We start from the raw sequence: 21,808 nt of genomic DNA, 5'->3' as shown, positions 1-21,808 counted from the left end.
TTTATTTGGTTATCTTAAAAATAGGATAACTATTAAAACAAAAATGTTCATGTATTAAGTGTTTTGTTGTGAAGTACATGAAATAGTGAATACTTAATGTTGCTTGAGATAGTCATAAATAATTGGCTTGAAAGAATTCTTTTGTACCCAGAATAACATAACTTCTTGCAAAAAAACTATTTGAATATCATTTAGGAAATAGAAAATCATAAAATATAAAATATAAAAGCCAATCCATCTACAAAGTCTCTAGCAAGTGTCTTTTTTTTTTATTATATTCTGGTTGGAGAACTCCAGTGCCACCATCCTTCAGGACAGCCCCTTCCAATTTTGGCCACTGCAATTTTTATGAAGTTTTTCTTTATTCTTAGTCAGTTTTTCCTTCTTCAGCTTCTAACCATTGACCCTAGTTCTGCCCTCTTAATGGAAGCAAAACATATTTGGTCTATCTTCTGTGTGATAATTCCGTTTAATATCACTGTCATGTGGTCATTAAGAGGCAGTTAGTTGATGCAGTGGAGTTCTGGTCTGTGAGTCTGTGAGACCTGTGTTCAAATCTGGTCTCAGACACTTAGTAACTGAGTGACCAGGGGCAAGTCACTTAAACTCTGCTTCATTTTTCTCAACTATAAAATGGAGATAATAATAACACCCACCTCCAGGGGTGTTGTGAAGCTCAAATGAGATAATATTTGTAAAAAACTTAGTAAAGTACCTCACTCATATTAAGCACTTAATAAATGTTTATTTCTTCCCTTCTCTTCCCTCTTCCCCTTCATTTCCCCCTTCTTTTTCAACTCTCCTCTCCTGTCTTCCTTGTTTCTACTTTCCCTTCCCTTTTTCTTTCCCTCTTCTCTTTCCCTTTTCCCTTCCTCCTCTTCCCCTTCTCCTTTCCTTCCTTCCTTCTGTACTTACCCCCTGCTAAAAGTGTTCTGTTATCCAAACTAAATATTGCTGTTCATTCACTTGGTTCTCATGGGATCTAATTTCATGTTCTTTCACCATCTTTCTGGCCTTCCTGTGGATGAATTTGTGAAAGTTACTTTGATTATGCAGGTTAAAATTTCTTCATCTATAAAATGGGGAGTTTTTAAATCAATGACTTTTAAGATATCTGCTAGCTCTAATTTTATGATTCTTTGCTCCAGTTTATCAATATAGTATCTAAAATGTGATCTCTAGAACTAAATTTAATACTCTCTGTGTAGTCTTTATGGTGGGACTGTTGTTCTCTTTATTATGGACACTGTCCTGTTAGTGTCTCTATTAGCGTTTATTTCTGCATTTCACACCATGCTTCTCACTTGTTGTAATCTGATCTCTTTATCTCACTTTTTCTTTCTCAGACACCTTTTCTTCATCAAAAGCATTCTTTTTGCCTTTGCCACCATTACCCAATTAAAAAATGGGGTGGAGGGAGAGAAGTCAAAATATGCAGTTAATTAGAGTCATAGTAATAATAGTAACAGTTATGACTTGTTTTTAATACTATACTACATATATTATTTCATTTGAACTGCAGAGTAGCAGCGGTAGGTACCACCTCCAAATTGAAGGGACAGTTGAAGGTACAGAAAACAAATCACCTAGAACAAAGCCATACACCAAAATCTCAAGAAGCCCAACCTTTCCCATCCTTCATTCCTTTCTGTTACTATGTTTAGAAGAATCTAATATCTTATCACTCCTATTCTTGTGTAGTGATTTTTATTTTGATTATGCACAGATGTCTCTTAGCTATTGATAATAAAGTTAAATGAAAATGATGTATTTTTTTGGAAACAGGATTTATTATTATTTTGAATTATTTTAACTTGTAAGATATTTTTAAAATGTGTGATCTTCCCTTTCTGTTTAGCTAATTGAGTGAATTAGAATATGGATGTAATAGAGAATGAAAAAGAATTTCTATACTAACGGAGAGAAGAACCCTCTTCAATAAAGTCACAGCTCTATTTGATTTTTAAAAGTCTACTGATGGCTATGAATAATAAACATAATTGTTGATATACTAGTTAGAATAATAGAAAAATGTTCAGTTTGAATATAATTTGAACTTTAAAATATTCTTCATTGTGTGGGAAATAATATTTTCTCCTACCTTTCTTTTTCTCTGTGTGTATGAAATTACAGCTGTACAGAGATGTCCCTAGCACCTTGAGAAAGAGAGAATTGGATGTTTCAGAGCCCCATCCTTCAATGCTCTCTGGTGAGTAAGGGAAAACTTGACACTTTAGTTTTGTTTAATTCTGTATAGACCCTTATCTTTCTAATTATTTCTTTATAAAGCCATTCTTCTAAAAGAGTTTTAAAAGCAGTTTTTCCTATTTATTCACTCAAGAGGTAAGATTGTTTCTAAAGAGAAATCTCTTTAAAAACAATCTTACCTCTTGAATGAATGAAAAGTGTTAGAGTAGAATAGTTAATACTAGCATTATGATTATTTTAATTAGACTGGGATGATAGCTTCTCATTAAATATTGGCATTTCCATGTTGTTACCCCAAACAACATAGTCATAATTCATTATAAGTGATTCTCATGGGAAAATTATGATGCCTGAAATGAGAATGTGATAGTCTGTAGTCCCCAGTGCCTCCCCTCTTGTGAATATCAGCCTGTGTGTCATCACTTCTATGCCGTTGTTTCCCTGTAATGTTTTATATAACATTATGTTTTTCACTCAGCTAGTGAACATGTTAAGTAGGGGGATGTGCTTAAATGTGGAATAATAGGGGTAGTAATGGCTGACATTTATAAAACACCTTAGCATTTGAATAATACATAGATGACCTCATATGAATCTTATAAAACCTTGGTAATGTAGGTATTACACATGTTGTCATCCCCATTTCACAGCTGAATCAACTGAGACCAGCTAGTTAATGTTAGAGTTCAGATCTGATCCTAAATCTTTCCAATTCCAAATCCAACACTTTTACTCCTAGCCAGGGTACTTCTCAAACTGTTTTCTGCCTTAGTCTCAGAATGTTCTGAAGGACACATAGTGATCATTTAATAAATAACACTTTAATTTTTTGGTTATATAAACTGACTCCCAGGGAAGCTCAGTCATTTGCTGAAGATTACATAGCTAATTACATCAGTATTTAACCTAGATAAAAGTCTTTTACTTTTCCACCCCAACACACTATCTCACACAAACCACACTGCTTCTCATTAATAGGATACTTTTGAGGGTTGTTGGAGACACAAAAGAATTAAAAGACATACTTACTGCCCTCAAAGAGCTTTTCTTTTTTTTTTTCCCAGAACACCCACAATTCCTGCATGAATGACTTGAAATTAGGCAGTTATTATATACATTGTCAATCATGCTTTGTACATTCCTTCAGTTATTAATATTTGTGGTAGAAATACCTTTTCTGTTTTTTTTAACATCACAAAATGTATATATTCTTGTTGTCAAAGTGTAGCTCATATTTAAGATCTGCATCTATGATTTTGTCACTTTCGGAGCTTTCCTCCACCATTTTGGAGCCAGAAGGGTCCAGTGGAAGAAAGACTTATTCTGAAGTGAGAACACCTGGATTCAGTTCCCTTCTCTGACATTTAACTATCTAGATGACCTTTCTGTCACTTAACCATCCTTTGTCTTCCTTTTCTTCATTAGTAAAATGGGGACCTTGGATTAGATTTCTACTGAGGTCACTTCTAAGTAGATCTATAATCCTATGAGTAAAATGGGTCACTCACCTGTAAGTAAGAGTCTTTGCTGTCTTGGTCACTGAGATGTTAAACAATTTGTCCATTTTCACTAGTAAGTGAACTAGTAAGCAACATTTGAACCTCAGTCATTCTGACTCTAAGCCTTGCCTCATAATCCACTATGTATTAGATCTCTAATGTGTTATTTTTCATCTCTATTTTAATTTCAAAGAATCATAGGTAGAATCTGGTAAAGAGTTTAACTGATAACATTTTTAATCAGTACGTAAAGGATTACACTTTACTTAGCACCTACTATGTGCTAGACACTATAATAATTGCTTCACAAATATTTCAGTGTGATTTCGTTTGATTTTTATGGCAGCTCTGGGAATAGATCTGTGATCATCATTTTGTAGTTAAGGCAACTGAGGCAGACAGATGTTAGTTGACTTGTTCAGGGTCATATAGGTATTAAGTGCATGAGGCTGGATTTTTAACTCAGGTCTTTCCAATACACTTCCCAGTGCTCCATCCGCTCAGCCACCAAATGCTGTGGCTTTTCAACTAGTGTCAAATCAGTTTGTAATTCTGGTATGAGAATAAAATAATTTTATACATATGCCCATACATATGTACTTGTATGAATGTGTGGGTGGCTTTTCATACACAAGGAAATATCTACATTATTACAGGTGTATCCCACTTTAAATATTACCTTGGTATATAAACATATGGACTTTAGATGGATAAATTGGCGGTGATTGCCCTTATTTTAGATAGATTCTTGATTATATAGGATTCATATCTATCCTGTTATACTTTAAAGATTTTTTTTGGAAACACACATGACTTTACTTAAGCATATCTCTGAATGACCTATAACAGCATAAACTTGGGACACATGAGGTGATTCACTCCATAACTGCATCTGTTATATTTCAGTGAATATGCTGTGTGGGAGAAAAATTTTTCCCCAGGTTCACAGATGGTAGGTAGTTGAAAGAAATCTTTGGGAAAGCAATAATTAAATGACATTTGCCCTTATAGAGTGAAACACAGAATTCTAATAATGTTCTTGTAGTCTTTCACCCTCAGTGATTTTAGCCAGTTATATTTTATACACTATGCCCTAACTTAAAATATTAATGCAAGGTAGATTTAAAAAATTTCATTGGAAAACTAACTTATACTTACATAGTGTTTTGACAGTAATAAAATACTTTCCTTAAGAATTGCCTGCTAACTATGTAGCATTTCTATTATTAAACTGATGTTGTAGAAGAAAAAACTTAAGGCTCCCAAATGTTATATATTTATATGCAATTTTATTACCCACTGTCATATGAGCTGGAGGAGTTGGAAGAATGTAAACTGATGAAAATCTAAATGAGTAGAACCAAGAGAAGTGATACAATAAAAATAACACTGTAAAGACAAACATCTTTGAAAGCTGTAGAACTATGATCAATATAGTGATTATTCATCATTCCAGTTTACCAGTGATGTACCATCATCTGATAGAGTGGTCATGGATTTAGGGTAGAGAATAAGACATTAATCTTTTTGTATGCATCCAATGCTTGATTATGCATAATTTTACAAGGAATTTGTTTTGTTTCCCTTTTTGTTAATGACACAGAAGGTGGGAGGGAGAAAAAAATAGACCTCCATTAAAAAATATTGAAAATAGCTGCATGGGGGAATGCTTTTACAGATGCGAAATGATGTCTTCTCTTTCAAATGATGTCATCATAATGTTAGTTTCACTTAATGTTTTTCATAAGAACTCTTGGAGTGGGAGTAATTTGTAAATGTTTATGACATCAATACAAAACATGTCAATAGAATAAAAAACTTTGTTGGAGCTAAGAATTCAACTCAGATATTCTGATTTTCCCACCAGCACTAATTCCATTACATCATATTGCTCCTCAAAAATAGCTAATGTTTCTATTAGAATTTATATATTTTACAAAATGCTTTCCTTCCAAAAATCCTACGTCACTAGTAGTTCAAGTATCCTTATTTTATAGATGAGCAAATACATTATTTTCCCCCAAGTCACAGTGGTAATAGGTACCAGAGTTGGAACTTGAACTCAATTCTAGAGAAACCTTCTCTCTCCAGTTCTTCTAATGTGTATTGCAATATGAATGTGAATTAATTGTGACTAATATATAAAATGGAGATTTGCTTATTAAAATTCTCAGCATTTCATTTGAAAGATAAAAAAGTAGTAGCAAAATCTCCTCCTGATTTATTTGTATTTCCTTTTAACTTATCCTGCCACCTCAGAAATTACTGTTCAGACACAGCCATCTTTAGAACCTTCATTACCTCCTGATCTGGATAAAACTACCACCGAACTAGCTGACTGGCTAGTATTGATTGAACAAATGCTGAAGTCCAATATTGTCACTGTTGGGAATGCAGAAGAGATCAAACAGACAATTGAACGTATGAAAGTAAGTATGTGGTGTATAGTTGAATCCCAGAATCATAAAAGCAGATAAGACTGACCTTAAAAAAATCTTCTTTTCATTTGTGGTGTTAACTGTGGGAATGTGGAATTGAGAAAGCTTTTAGTACAAGGAAGCAGAAACCTTCCCACTTAAAACAATTGGGTTTCATAAAATCCACTTTTACCCCATTAGGTTGCAGATGCACCCTGTTGATTAATCTGCTAATATATTAATGGATAAAACCAGCATACATCTCTTACGCACTTATTTGCAAGGTACTGCAAACTGAACTAGACACTAGTTGAGTATGGAGTGTTTTCTATCCACAGCACAAAATAGAATATAAATGCATTGAATGTAGCCATTCAAGGTCATTCTATTTGTAGGATTTCTTGAAGCTTTGTCTGAATTTTCAAGATTAAATTACTTTTTGCATCCTAAATCAGAGGAACTTGTTTTACTTAAGTATAAGACTTTTGTAGGTAGGCTGATATTTGAAAAATGAGAGTTTTTTCTCTGGGACTGAGTTAGTAGTCTGTGTTGTAGTACATCTTATTCCTCCAGCACTACCTCAATTCCTTTGCTAGCTGTTGGTAAAACCTTATACTCCATCTATTCTGGTCCATATTTTTTTTTTTTATGATCATCATTCTTTAAACACAAATTGTTCACTGATTTCATCATCTTTTCTTTAAGTATTAATCAGTTTTATGTGATAAAAAATCAGGACACTTAATCAGTATTAAATGGTACAAATGCTTCTGAAGCAGCAGTTTATCATTAATGTAATTAGTCTATAGTTCAAACCTCACTGGTATACTTGCACTCTTTAATCACCTTTATAATGCTTAGTCAAGCTTGTTTTTTTGTTATTTCTTTGTCAACACTGGGAGTCATCTTAAACACACATCTGAATCTAGATGAGTCTTTCTGGGAAAAAAATCATTAGATTCATTAGAGTTGTTTTTTATTAAACTAACATTTGTGTTTTATTATAATACATGGGAATAGAGATAGAGGACTGTTTTAGAGAGAGTTTTATCACCTAGGAGTTTCCTGTACTAAGGCAACCACAGATCCAGGACTTTGGCACCTTCTCGGTTGGCCCTAGAGACTTGCCCAGAGCACTGAATGCCTAACTGACTTCCCTAGGATCAAACAGCCGGAATTAGTCAGAGGCGACTTGAACTTCTGTCTTGCTGACTTTTGAGGTCAGACCTCTCTCCATTGTACCTTAATGCCTATTGATACCAAATATAATACAAACTTTTTTTTATTAGATTACAAAGGCTGACCTAGAACAACGTCACTCCCAACTGGATTATGTTTTTACTTTGGCTCAGAATTTGAAGAATAAAACTACCAGTACAGATATAAAAACAGCAATCACAGAAAGATGTAAGTCTCTCAAACATTATCTGTCATTGTCTTCCTCCCTTTGTAAATCATGATCCTACTAATATGTATATATGGCATATATATATATATATATATATGTACACACACACACATATATATATACATATATGTATATGTACATACATATATATGGGTGTATTTTATGTATTTTTATACACACACATAGTGTTTGGGTATGCACATTTGTATAAGTAGTACATTTCTTGAATTTGTAGTTTAGTTTTGTACTTAGAATTGACACTGCAGAATATTCTTTTTATGTCTATTTCCCTCTGTGTCAAATATCAGATCACTCTTGCTTTTGTGAACTATTAGTGTCTTTATTTTGGGTTGTGTACAGATATCTCTCCCCAAGTCTCACTTGGATGCTTCATTGAGTTGTGGAGGTGAAAAAGTGTTCTTGAAGGAGGACTGCAAGCTCTTAGAGTTCTGTTGAACTTTCTATGTTTGGCAAAGAGATCTCCTTAACATAAAGAACACAGAACTGTAAAGCCCCCCCAAATCCTTTGGCACACAGAAGCATAAGAATCCTTATTTTTCAAATTTATAAATTTAATATTCAGAAGCATTTCTTTTGCTCATGTTGCATGGTCAGTGTGAGGAAGTCTTAGTCGACTGTAGGCACTTAGAGCACAGCCCTGTTGATAGAATCCATGTGTGTTAAGCTGTAGCCCAGCTTTTTTGAAGAGACTCATCACCACATTACCTGCAACTGGATGAATTCTTTTTCTACTCTCGTCTACTCTGCGTTGAATGGTTGTGAGCTGGATCAGTGCAGAAACAATACTCATGTTATGTCATTATAAATCTTTCAGTATCAAAATGTACTAATTTAAAGCAGGCAGTGATTTTTCACTTAATGAAAATTAATCTGGAGTATTAGAGATTATAATTACTTACAATTTGGGTTTATTTTATTCACATTTGTTTTTAAGCAACCAAGAAAATAAAGGCAGGGACACAAGAAAGTGCTACTATAACTTAAGTATTGCTATTGAGCCTCATTTCACTGATGGGATTCAAGTTAATTGTTTTAAAAGGTATAGGATTAAGGTAGCAATAAGTTAATTGGAAAAGTTAATTTAGCAAATAAATCCTTGTGGCCTTAAAGAATCTTTGTGTCTGTAGGAGTAGTTTTATCACTTATCATGTGGTAGGATTAAGTCCATTTTCTTTTTGTTTTGTATTCCTTGGGGTATAGAATGCTGGAACAAACAATGTGATTTTTGACTGCTCCCTAATATTGCTCCCCTTCTTTATTCTGACTGGATGTGCCTTTCTGTTTCCTTCTATACTGTTGTACTTTGTACTTTTGTCTATCTTGTGAATCCCCCTGAAACCTCCTCCTTAATGGTCTCATCTCATCCATTGTCATCACTTCTTGAGCCCAAGAGTGGCCTGCTTTTCTGTTTTGTCAGTGATTCATTTATAACATTCATAGGCCCTGCCATCCCCCATTAACTGTAAAACCAGGTAGGGTGTTTTTTAACAGGGATCTATCAACTTTAATATCCCTTGACTTTTGGTTTAATTTAATTTGGAGTTGATTATTGCATTTTTGGTGATTACCTTGATGTGTGTAATTTTAGATTTGTAATTTCAACAATTAAGAGGCTACCCTGTCCCTCTGTCTCTTTAGGGACATTTCTTACAATTTAGGTATATGGGCATGTTGGTTCCTTCTCTTAGAGTGAACCATAAATCTTTTTGTTTTATCAGACATCCAGATTGCAAACATAAATCAGTCTTTCGATGATTCTCAATTCACATTAACTTTGAGGCCTAACTTTTTGCATTGTTTCCCTTACAGTAAATAAAATAAAAATCCAATGGGCCAATACTGAATTTGGTGTGGACACACGACAAGGGCAACTCCAAAACATGCTTGCTGACAGCGAACACTGGAAGGATGTAACCAGACAAGCTGAAGAGCTTATTCGACAGCATGAAGCCAAAGTCCATAGTGTCCCAGAGGTCTCAAAGGAACCACTGATCAAACAGCTTTCTGAGAACAAAGTAGGATTCACCAGATTGTTTGCATTTCTTTTTCTTCAGTGAAGTTTCATTTTATTGATTTCCTATGAAGTCTTTCAGTATTTAGAGTTCTGATATATATTTTTTTAAATTGTGTACTGAATTTTTTTTTTTTTACATCAGATAGATCCACAACATGAAAATTTATTGTGTACACACATCTTATTAGGGCTGCTTTGGTGAGTGAATGACAAAGATGTTTAAAGTTTAAGTAAAGAACCAACTCCAACACCTTTTTGTCACCATTTTATGTAATTTGTCATTGTGGAAAAGAGTACTAGACTTGAAAACCATAGAGACCTATATTCTACACCTGTCTCTAACATTTAATTGTTAATTATTGTATAATTATTGTATAATTATTGTAATAATAATTGTATAATTATGGACTTAACCATTCTGATCATCACATGTAAAAAAATTGAGCATAATGCAACCTTTTTAATTTATCATATTTTGACATTTAATTTATTTTTGACCATTATGGAAAAAGAGACAAAGAAGGATTTCCTTCCACATTTTTTGTATTTCCCAAACCTGTAGTAAATAGCTACCATCACTCTCGACATACTGAATTATTTCACTTTTGTGACCCTTCTCTTTCCCCATTCTCTCTAAAAGTCTCCAAAAGAATATAGTGCCTGGATACTTCAATTGTAAAATGTGATTAAATATTAAGACATTGGATAATAGGTATAATTAATGCAATTTAGGGTAGTGTATTCTAATCATCATTATATTGCTTTGATTTGATGTATGAATTACAATTGAGAAGAGTGGAATCTTTGATTTGTAAAATATTTTGCTTCTTTTTGTATCCCCAATGTTTTAGCCCATTGCCTGGCACGTAGTGTGTGCTTAATTAGTATTTGTTGGTTGATTGATTTAAAATAGAAGAACAAAAGTCCACTTAAAGTCAGTGCCTGGTAGTTTATCATTAGTGTTTTACCAAATCTCAGAGTCTGTTTGATAACCATCTGTTTGGTAACTCTAGTGACAGAAGCAGATCTATAATGGGCTCAGAATAGATTTAGTGTTGAATTGTATATTCTCCCAAGCATTTATTTTGGAAGAGTATTTTTTTCTTTTTTATCTATAACTTGGGAATTGAGGGGGTAGTAGATGGACAAGATAAATCATTCAAACAAACAAAATATCTTCAACTGACCTTGCTGGGGTTCCATGTAATTGTTAAGGCATGAAGACTATAATCTTTTAATGTTTTTTCTATTATATGTCTGGTCACCTCAAACATTTTTCCTTTGAGCAGTATTTTATTTACTTTTTGCAGAGTTGATTTTTTCCCCTGGGGTTATCATCCTGATGTTATCTCAGACACCTCTTATAAGAAAATTTTTAAAAAATTATTTTCTGGACACTGCAGGTAGACTGCAATGTCTAATGACAATATTTAATTTTCTCATGTAAACTTCACTTTATTGTACCAATGTGAACTATTGGCTACCGCAATTTTTTGATGATCTGTTGGAGAAAAATAGAATTGAATTATTGAACTTTTAGGATGTTCTAAATAGAGATTTTAAATTGCTATTGTTATTACTTTATATATGTACTTTGTTTATATCTTAAAGGGAATTTTCAACAGAAGCAATTAAAGGACTTTTGGAAGTATGGTTGAATATTTAGAGCAGTGGTATGCTGGTAAATGTTTAACAACTGGCTCCTTGCAAAAAGGATGTATACCCCATATACTGTAGTATTAAATTTTTCTCCCTAACTTTCCTCATTCTAAACAATTAGCAAAACAATAAACCATGCCCTGATTTCTAGTATTTGCTGACTTCTAACATATAAATCCTCACACTGATAATTTAACAATTGGCTTCACAGCATGAGTTTGAGCTGCTTTCAGCATACATATTTTAGGGTGGTCCAAACTCTCTTGTGCTATAGTACAACATGACAGTTTTCAAAGTGTAGTCTGGGTCCCCCAAGAATACCCAAAACCCTTTGAGAGTGCATCTGTGAAGTCAAGGCAGTTTTCATAATAATAGTAAGAAATTTTAATTTCAAATATGGTTAACATTTATATATGTAACCCCCTTAAACAAAAGCCTGTATGTGTGTGATGACTATAAAGGAGTCCTGAAACTACTGGTATAGTATAGAGACAAAATGACTGAAAATTCCTGGGTTTGAATTGGCCACTCATAAACCATGTGATTTTTAATAAGTAGATTATTCTCTCTTGGTCCCAGTTTCTGCATCTGTCTAGTAACTGCCTTTCCTATCTTGAAAGGTCTGTGGTGAGGACCGAGTGACAGAATGACTGTAAAATGTGTTTATGCCACAAAGTGTTAAAAACCAGCTTCTAGGTGATATATCTCTACTACAGCCTCTTTATTTGGTTTGTCTTTTGCCTAATAGTTTCATGTTGTATAAAACTTAAGAATAGATATACTGAATTAATTAATAGTTATTCTTAATATTTTTCTGGTAGAAGGCAAGAAGATTGCCTTTGTTGCTTTTATTCTAGGTGAACCTTTTTATAGTACTCTTTGTACTATCTATTATAGTATTCTACATACATGTACTATATCTATGTGTTCTGTATGCCTTTGCCTCAGAATATACTTTTCTGTTTCTAGATATTTCTATTTTTCCCTTCAATTAAAAAATACAATTTAATATTAGAAGATATTTTGAGTCCATTTAAAAAGTGTATGCTTATGCAAACTAGATTATAAATAACTATTTAGATTATTTTTTCAGTGCATTCAGGATATGAGAAAATTGGTGTTAGATATTTGGGTGGACTTTTATTTTGTTGTGGTGACCTTCCATCTTTAATTCCATTAATGTTATTTTTTCCCTGAAATTGCACTTTAGATGCTAATTGAGGAATTGAATAAAAGTGAAGCTACAATGAAAATCTATGATGATCTGTGGAAGAACTTGCTTCAGACCTATAGTAGTGATGACACAAGGAAAGTGAAAGAAAGTGGTGATGACTTGAATGCATCTTGGGTTAACCTCAATCAAAGGTAATTTAAAGACTTTATTGGTTAATAGTGCACAATCATCTGGAATATAATTTCTTAGTATTTCTTAAGTAAGTGATCCAAAGATTTAAGCTATGATTCTCAGAGATAATATGTAATCATTTTATTGTTGTTGAGTCATTCAGCCATGTCTGACTCTCCATGACCCTATTTGAGGTTTTCTTGGCTAAGATGCTGTAGTATAGTTTGCCTTTTCCTTCTTCAATGGATTAAGGCAAACAGAGATTGAGTGACTTGCCAGAGTCATTGTGTGAGGCTAGATTTGAATTCAGGTCTTCTTGACTCCAAGCCCAGTACTCTATCCGCTGAGCCATCTAGGTTGCCTCCATGCAACCATTTATCTATGACTTATTCATTCAATAGGTCTTTGCCATTAATAAGTAAATCAGTAAGCGTCTATTGAAGACCTACTTTTTCCCAAACAATGTGCTAGAGTTACTGGTGACAAAATGCAGAAGGGAAATAGCCACTGTTGTCCTGGAAATGCTCATCCTATCAAGTGCTTATCATTTATACATTATTGTTCTAGCTACTGGGCAAGATTAAAAAAGAAGATATTGTACCTGCCCTCATCGAGTTTACCATTTTTTTTGTTCCTTTCGAAAGCAAACAATTAATATTATCAGCTTTATATCATATTTGTAGAGTGGTTTTCGCCTTATATATGGTAAATTAGCATTTACCATGGAATTTCTCCCTAAATAATTGTTGAAGTTTGTTATTCATTCCATTTTTGTTAGCTTTGTTTTCATATTTCTCTCTGTATGCTTTGCTCCAAATATTATCCCACTGCTTTGATGCTTTTAAATGCTACATATGAGTGAATATGTAGTATTGATCTTTGTTGGGAGAGCTTCTTTAGCAGCAGTTCACTTTATCAATGAGGTCAGAGGTCAGCACCTCCTTCTACCCCACCAAAATCAGTAATCACATCCTAGTATGGAAAGCTAACTAGAAGGAGAGTTTGATCACTGTTCTGGTACTTATTATCTGTACTTTTGTGGACATGTCATTTTTTACTAAGTCTAAATTAAATTACTTCGTATGTAAAGAAAATGCTGTATAATACAATGCACTTTTCAAGCAAAGCTAAGTCATTCTTGTCTTTCAGTCCTGGTACATCAATTTTAGGTGCATTTTATCTGTGTGAGAAAGCTTTTTCTTCAACCTTAGTGAATACCTAGGGTTTGAAGAACCACAAATAGTCTTTCACTTCTGCTTAAAATTTCTTACTTATATTTGTCATCGCTCAAAAGTATTTACTTGTTTCCTGGTTTTGAGAATGACTCAAAATGTCTTTAAATGAAATTAGAATTTCCTCCTCCCAGACCTTTAGATACGTGATGTGATTTACTTCAAAGTAATTTGATTTCAGAATTAATATTCTGCATTCAACTAAGGTAGATAATATTGAACTCCTTTGTAATTCATAAAGCTTAGCCAGCAATTTAGAAATTATAGTAAGTTTTTTTTTTACTTTTATTTTTCTAACAATCTATAAAACAAATTTCTTTAGAGTTTCTGCAGATAGATTTGTTGTTCAGTCATGTCTGACTCTTCTTGACCCCTTGGACCATACTGTCCATGGAGTTTTCTTACCAAAAATAGTGGAATGGTTTCCTCCAGTAGATTAAGGCAGACAGTTTAAATGCCTTGCCCACTGGGTCACACAACTAGCAAGTGTCTGAGACCAGATTTGAACTCAGGTCTTCCTGACTCCAGGCCCAGCACTCTATCGGTTTAGCCATCTAGCTACCTCCTAGAACAGAGTTCTAAGGCAAATTAAAATATGAATATGGTTGATATTCTGTCTTGAGAAAATATTAGACTTTAGAAGAAAGAAATTTAGTGCAAATGCTATGTTTCATAAGAGATTTTTAGAAGAAAAAGTGTATTATATTAAGTTTTCTGTGGCTCACTGGAGGAAAGTTCTATTTTGATATTACACCTGTTGGATATGACAGTGTGTTTGGATACATGAGCTGTAACCCATGACTGAGAGGAAAAGAACAGCAGGATTTCCTCCTTAGCAAAGAAAGATGATCCTTAAATATAGCTTTCCTATATAATGGCACTATTTCAGGTGTAATCTAAACAGTAAAGACTTTTTGCAGAGAATAAAACTTTCTAGAAAAATCGATCACTTAGGAATATAGATCTGCTTTATTTAGGACCTCTAATTCTTTTCTCCTTTGCTTTGTAAATATTTTAAGACCACCTACAGCAATAGTTGGGTTAGATAGAGTAGGCAATTAAAAATGGATTATACTCAAAGGTAATCTTTCATCTATCTTAGCAGACAGAACACGACACTCATTTTCATTCAGTTGCAGATAATGCTAAAGACAACTACCCTTTCATCAACAGTGTTTTAAAAACTTGAACTTATTTTTAAATAGATATATGGTGTTTTGTTAGAACATCATGCTTTCTGGAGACAGATGTGAGAGCTCTGTAGTCACATTGGTTGAAGTCTTTCAAATGAATATGATCTTCCTCCCTCCTCCCTCCTTCCTTCCTTCCTTTTTCTCCCATAATCACCTTTTCCCCTCCCCTCTCATCTCCTTTCCTAAGTTTGAAAAAAATGTACTTAAAGTACTATAAAATCTTTAGCTTTTCCCCAACTGCTTGTGGGGAATAATTTTTGGTTATATGAGATTTCTAGATAGTTGAGCATTTACCCATTTAAGCACTAAAATATTTAAAACTCTTTGCCATTGATTTTTTTTCTTAAATGCATTCTATCCTCCTATCTTCTTAAACAGTGTATTTACTTGATAATTGGAATGATCCACAGTTTTATTTGTGAAATTTCTTTGCAGTTAGGTTTCCCCCCGGTCTTCTTTTCCTTGGGAGTACTCTTCTCCATATTTTATGATAAATCTTTAGATTCTCAGAAGTGGAAATGACCTTGAGTAAAATAGTGTCAGAATATTGCTTCAGAATAATTACATCCAAACAATTGTGTAAGCAAATCTGTCCTCAGTGCTCTCCTTTTCCCCCTGCCCTCCTAGGTGATAGGTACAGTTTCTGTATAGTTAACCGAGTTCTAATTAGGTGAGATATTACATGGAAACAGACAGCCATAAGCAATATACAGTGGTCTCTAATACGTGAAAGTGACTGAGAAGTATATTAGGAAGTCAATAAATTGTTGTTCACTAGTTTCAGTCATGTTTGAATCTTTATGAGCCCATTTGGCGTTTTTTTGGCATCGATATTAGAGTGACTTGCCATTCTTTCTCCAGCTCATTTTACAGATGAGGAAACTGAGGTAAACAGGGTTAAATGATTCCAGTGTCGCTGTGCAGTAAGCATTTGAGGCTGGATTTGAACTTGGTTTTCCCCAACCTCAGGCGTAGCACTCTATCCACTGTGCCACCTTGCTGCCTTCATTAGAGTAATATACAGTTGCATACCATTAAATTGTCTAGTGTTACTAGTCTGTTTCTCTTTTCATGAACTCTTAATTTAGTACTCCAATAGAGGCCTCCTCTAATGGCTTATAATGGTATAAAGGTGACCTTGGGTTCTTAAATTCTTTGCTAATGGAGTATCCATTCAGACAATCCTTGACAAGTCAGAAAGACTTAGAAAATGAGCAGGTAATGGATCGTATGTCTGTTGTATTGTTGTTGTTCAGTCATTTCAGTTGTGTCTGATACTTCTTGACCCCATTTGAGGTTTTCTTGGCAAAGATACTGGAGTGGTTTGCTATTTCTTTCTCTAGCTCATTTGATAGATGAAGAAACTGAGGCAAACAGAGTTAAGTGACTTGCCCCTGGTCACGCAAGTAGTAAATGTATATAAGGCCATATTTGAACTCAGGAAGGTCTGGCACTTTATCTGCTGCACCACCTAGTTGCCTGATCTGCCATATTAGGACCAGGTTAGCTAAATTGGGAGAGTCCTCACCAGATTATATGTTCAGGAGAGTGAATTTTTTGGCCATAGCAGTTGTCAGGGAGAGACTACATGATATAGTAGATAAAGAGTTGCTCAGTTCAGGTCCTACCTGAGACATACATTGGCTGTGGGCATGTCACTGAACATTTCAGTGCCCTGTTCTTCTCTTTATAACAATTGCTAATATGCTCAACTTTCTTCACTTGGAGTTCTTCACAAATTACAAGTTTAGGCCAAAACAAATAGAATGAAAAACTATCCAGCATCATTTATGAAGTGGTACACAGCTTATTATCCTCTGCTGTATTATAGTGGAAATAGTGACAAAATCACTGGTTGATGAAATATTGAGTATTTATTCCTTAACTTTTATAAAGAATAGGACAAGATGGGCCAAAAAGACCTTCAGCACTGGCATATGCCGGGCTAACCCTGCTCTGGTTCCTGAAATCAGATGAAATGGGGTCAGATCAGATCTTCAGGGCCATACATACATACATACATACATACATATATATGGGTGTGTGTGTGTATGTGTATCTTTACTAAATCTCAGTTCTAATGATTCATCTAGGCCAGTTAGTGACTCAGTTCTCAAAGTCTATGTCGGCTGAGATTGTCTGTCAAACCTATAGTACTGAAGCTTCTGAGTATACATTTGGCATCAGACTGTTTGAATTTTTCAAGAACCAGCCTATCTGAATGAAGATGGATCATTGAGTAATGAAACTATTTACTAAGTTACAGAGGTTTATAATCTGCCTTAGCATAGTTAATACCTACACTCATCATCAAAGATCTTTTGGATTACTGAAGTAATTTCATCCCATTACCCAGTCAAAGTAGTTATAGAACTAGAATTATCTCTTACTCATCCCAGGAGTTAGGGGCACAGCGCCCCTGTGATCTGAAAAATCCGCATAACATTTTTTGGCCCTACCTTCACCAGATAAGAAGTCTGAATTATTGTGGTGTTAAAAGATAAAATATGTTTATATTATATAATACTATATGTGTGTTTTATGCATTTCTCAGTTTCAAAACTCGTTTTTCTGTGTTGTCTGCTGGTCTTCGCATGTTGTCTGCAGGTTCTGCAAAACTTCTCAAAAATTCTCATTTAATTTCTTAAACTGACTCACGATATATCCAAACCACGATGGGGAAAGTCATGATGTGAAAGCAATAACTGTATTGGAAATTCCTCATTGAATGAAGTCAATTATTTGGTCATTTTTGAGGATGGTTGTTAATTTTCAAAAATTGTTTCAATTAATTTTTTCTTCTTTTCCCAAATTAGTTTTTCTATTTAAGTATATATATACATGTTGAAACTCTTCTTAATTGTTGTTCTATTTGATTCCTGTTCTAATAATTAAAGCCCCTACAGAGTAGAATACGTAAAATACATCTCTTCAGTAATTAGACATTTTTCAATTTTATTTCTTCCTTAAAAAATGATCTGTAGAGTTTAATCCTCTATCGGGATTTCCTCCCCTGGTTTGACACTAAAACCAAGTTTGATGTTGGATCTTTAAAAATTAATGGGACAATAACAATCATTCTTAAATCAATGAATATTAGGATTGTAGCAGACTAGAAGGGATTTCAAAGGCCATCTAATCCTCATTTTACACATGGGGAGACTAAGGTCCAGAGAGAAGGCAAGTGACTTACTCAGGTTCACAGTTAATCAGTGTGTGAGACAAGATTGGAACGCAGGTCTTCCTGCACTCTATCCTATTCCATGTTGCCACCTGAATTAAGTTGAAAAGTAACTTTTATCCATCCTGCTTGTGCTCCTGTGCTGAGGTTTAGGTATCTGGGTCAGTTTTCTGGGTTCATCCTCTCCAAAGCTTTTTCTTTTGCAAGTCTTGTTTGTTTTCAGACCATTCCTTCTATTTTTTTTGTGTTTTCTCCTTCACCTTTTTTAGATCTGAGGAGGGAAATATGTGAAACATACAAAGAAATAAATTTCTAAATCTTTCTGTTTTCATTAGTTCTATCAAATTAGGAAATTTGTTTTTATTGTTCTTGTATAGTCTTACAGTGTACCGTGAAAATATTAGTTTTTACATTTTAAGGGTCATGCATTCAAGTACCCTTCCCATATATCTAGACATTGTCAACCATTTGTAGAGTTAGTGACAGTCTTCCTTTTCTGCAGTTTTGGAGTACTTTGGTAGTAACCATATGCCTGTATCACTAGAACCCATCTTGGGTATCAAAAAGGTCTAGAAGGTAAGCAGTATCAAATGGGACAAAATACTTCTGCTCACTACTGCACCCCTCCAAAATATGTTTGAAATATATATTTTCCAGAATTCATGACTTTTTCATTGACAGTTTTCTGCTTGTTACCCGTAACTCACCTGCTCTATTTCCCCCTCAGTATTAAAGTAGTTGGGGAATCAGCATGATTTCATGGAAAGAGACCCATATTCAGGATTAGTATGACAAGACTTCAAGTCCCACATCTGACATGTACTATCTAGGTGACCCTGGTCAAGTCTTTTAACCTCTTAATGTAAGACAATAAGATGTGGATCAATTAATTGATGATATGATATGTATTGATATGTAATAATATGTATTAATTAATAAAACTTCCTCACTAATAATTTTCTATACCAGTGAAATCACTGACAATTGAGGTATATCCGTATCTATTTATATGTGTATATATACACATATGTATTCACACACATATGTTAAAGCAGTTAGCATAAATTAAACATATTTAAGTCTTTGGTCATCTTCTAAGTAACACATCTGCCTACCCCTTACCCTACCCATGCAAAAAAGAAAAAACAAAAGAAGGAAGGAGGGAAAAAAAAAACTCTACATGTGTTTGGAGCAATCATATCATAATAATGTATCTCAAACGTAGTTCACAGATGACTTAGTCCAACCCATCATTTGTACAGGTGAGAAAACTTGGTCCAAGAATGGTTTAGTGACTTGCCCAATGTAGGAAGTGTCAGGAGCAGTATTTAAACCTAGGTCCTATTACTCCAAAGCCTGTCCTTTTTTCAGTGTGTCCCGTTGTAGAGAAAGTCAGTGCGTTACCCATCTTCCCTGTTTTATCCATGTTTCCTCATGCCTGAGGCAGTATACCTGGGTTTTTTCAAAGTAGTCCTCATACTGACTAGAAACAAACACACATATGATTAAACTGTATTCATGATATTTTATGACTTGTTGCAATACAAATACTGAAATATGATTATATATATATTTTTATTATTTACAATGATTATATGAAATATTAAGTTTTTAGTGAGGTGGAGACTGGGTAGAAAATACTATATTAGTACAGTGTCTGCTGAGAATCATAGACCACACCTCCCAGTTTTTATCTTCTTTGGATGAACTTGATTGGAATTTGTGTTTCTTCTTTCTTCTGTCTCTACTTTCCTCTTTTATATAATTTTCTAGATCCTATTGCTAGAAGTCCACCAATTTCAATGTCAGATTTTCCTTTTGTTATCTGGGTCTACAAAGTTTATATTATTAACCAGCAATACTATACTTGATGGTAGCACCACTGCTTATTTTGTTATGAGGGCTTAACATTTGTGTTTTATAGCCTTTATTCTCAATTCTTAATATGATTATCCAGAATATTGAACATATAAGTTCATAAGCAAATGTGATATATAAGAAAAGAAAGGAATGACCATCTAAATACAAGAATGTCCACTCTATTTAGCAACCTCAGTGAGGTATTACTTACATATGGAGATTAGACACCCCCCTCTCCATTAGTTTAGTAGCAGTGTAAAAGTTAAAGAGAATAATACATTGACAAGAATATAAGTGATTGCATAAGGTAGCGAGTATATGATCCAAACAAGGACAGTGGATCAGTGCTACGATCTCATGGAGAAAGATGTGATTTTTTATGTTAGAATGTTCCATGAGGACTTCATGAAAGAGGTTGGCATGGAGCTTAGCTTTAATTGATAAGGAGTATTTTTTAAAAATGTTTTATTTGATTAACTATTGTTTTTAATATTCTAGCCATTTCTAGATATACCCTCCCTTCATTACCAACCACTGTGAAATCTTCTCTTATAAAATAAATTTAACAGTTGTGTAAAAATAATCAGTAGGTCAACTGTGTCTGAGAGGGGATGTAGTATTCCATATTGATGGCCCCCCAGCTCTCCATGAAAAGGAAGGGAAGTTCATTTCTTTGTCTCTCTCAGGCCTACCTTGGCTATAATAACTACAGCATACAATTTATAAAAATTGTTTTTTCCATTTCCACAACGTTGTAGTCATCATGTGTATTATTTTTTGGAGCTCTTTGTTGCATCAATTCATGCAACTCTTGGTATTTTTCTCTAAATTCCTTATATTTCTCATTTTTTGTGGTGCAGTTATATTCTGTTACATTCACATACCACAATTTATTTAGCCGTTCCCCAACCAATGGGCACCCCTTTTGTTTCCATTTATTTGCTCCCACTGAATAGGATTTATGTAGCTAAATATGATGGATATATGTATGTCTGACATGTCTGTGAGACATGAGGTGTGCTCTAGGCAGGAGGTAACCATGTGAACAAAAACAGAGAGACAGTTGAATGCAAGATTTATTCTAATAATAGCCAACAGTTTGGTGGGGCAAAAGGCTTAATGTGGGACAATACTGGGAGATAAAGGTTGGATCAGGCTTTGATTTTTCAGGGCTAAGGATCCTGGACATTTTCATTTATGTATTGGGAAACTATTGCCAATTTTAGAGCAGAGGATGGGACATGATGAAATTTGCATTTTTGGGAGATTAAATTTCATCGTGTTGTGTGGCATAGCTTCAATGCGGATAAGCTTCATCTAGGGAATGCAATTTGCAAGCTATTATAGACTGATTTAAAGAAATAAAGGCTTAATCTGAGGTAATGTGAGTGGTATTGTAATGAAATATATATGAGATAGATATCTTTAGACTCAGGTGAAACGCATTTATTAAATGCCAGCTATATGTACTAGATCTTGTGCTAATTGCTGGTGAAGAAATAAAAATTCATAAGTACTACAGCTTCACAACTAGGTTCTTGAAATATCTAATATGTAATTCTGCGTCTAAAATAGCTAATTTGCATGCATCTTTAATGATTAGTTTGCAGAAATTTGAGCTGACAACTTCCAAATTTATTATTTAACCAATTTGTGATGAATTTTATTTATCTGTAAAGATAAGAAAACATAAAGTGGGCACTTTAAATCATTTTATTTTATTTGGATATAGGGAGAGAGAATAATGCTTATTAAATGACTAAATTAAATG

The 21,808-nt window shown here is 34.0% G+C and overlaps 1 protein-coding gene across 10 annotated transcripts in view; it reads left to right on the top strand.

The window, feature by feature from the left end:
- The window catches only part of UTRN (utrophin), a 620,052-nt gene that overhangs the window by 310,444 nt on the left and 287,800 nt on the right, over positions 1-21,808 (top strand). For all 10 annotated transcript variants that reach the window (XM_027850670.1, XM_027850661.1, XM_027850663.1 and 7 more), the window contains 5 exons: positions 2,134-2,209; positions 5,967-6,136; positions 7,414-7,531; positions 9,363-9,568; positions 12,437-12,591. In XM_027850670.1, coding sequence (XP_027706471.1) covers positions 2,134-2,209; positions 5,967-6,136; positions 7,414-7,531; positions 9,363-9,568; positions 12,437-12,591 — 725 coding nt within the window. The remainder of the gene's footprint in view (positions 1-2,133; positions 2,210-5,966; positions 6,137-7,413; positions 7,532-9,362; positions 9,569-12,436; positions 12,592-21,808) is intronic.

Source organism: Vombatus ursinus, unplaced genomic scaffold (genome assembly GCF_900497805.2).
Source record: "Vombatus ursinus unplaced genomic scaffold, bare-nosed wombat genome assembly UNPS02009132.1, whole genome shotgun sequence".
NCBI lineage: Eukaryota > Metazoa > Chordata > Mammalia > Diprotodontia > Vombatidae > Vombatus > Vombatus ursinus.
This window is presented reverse-complemented; position numbering and strand designations above follow the sequence as displayed.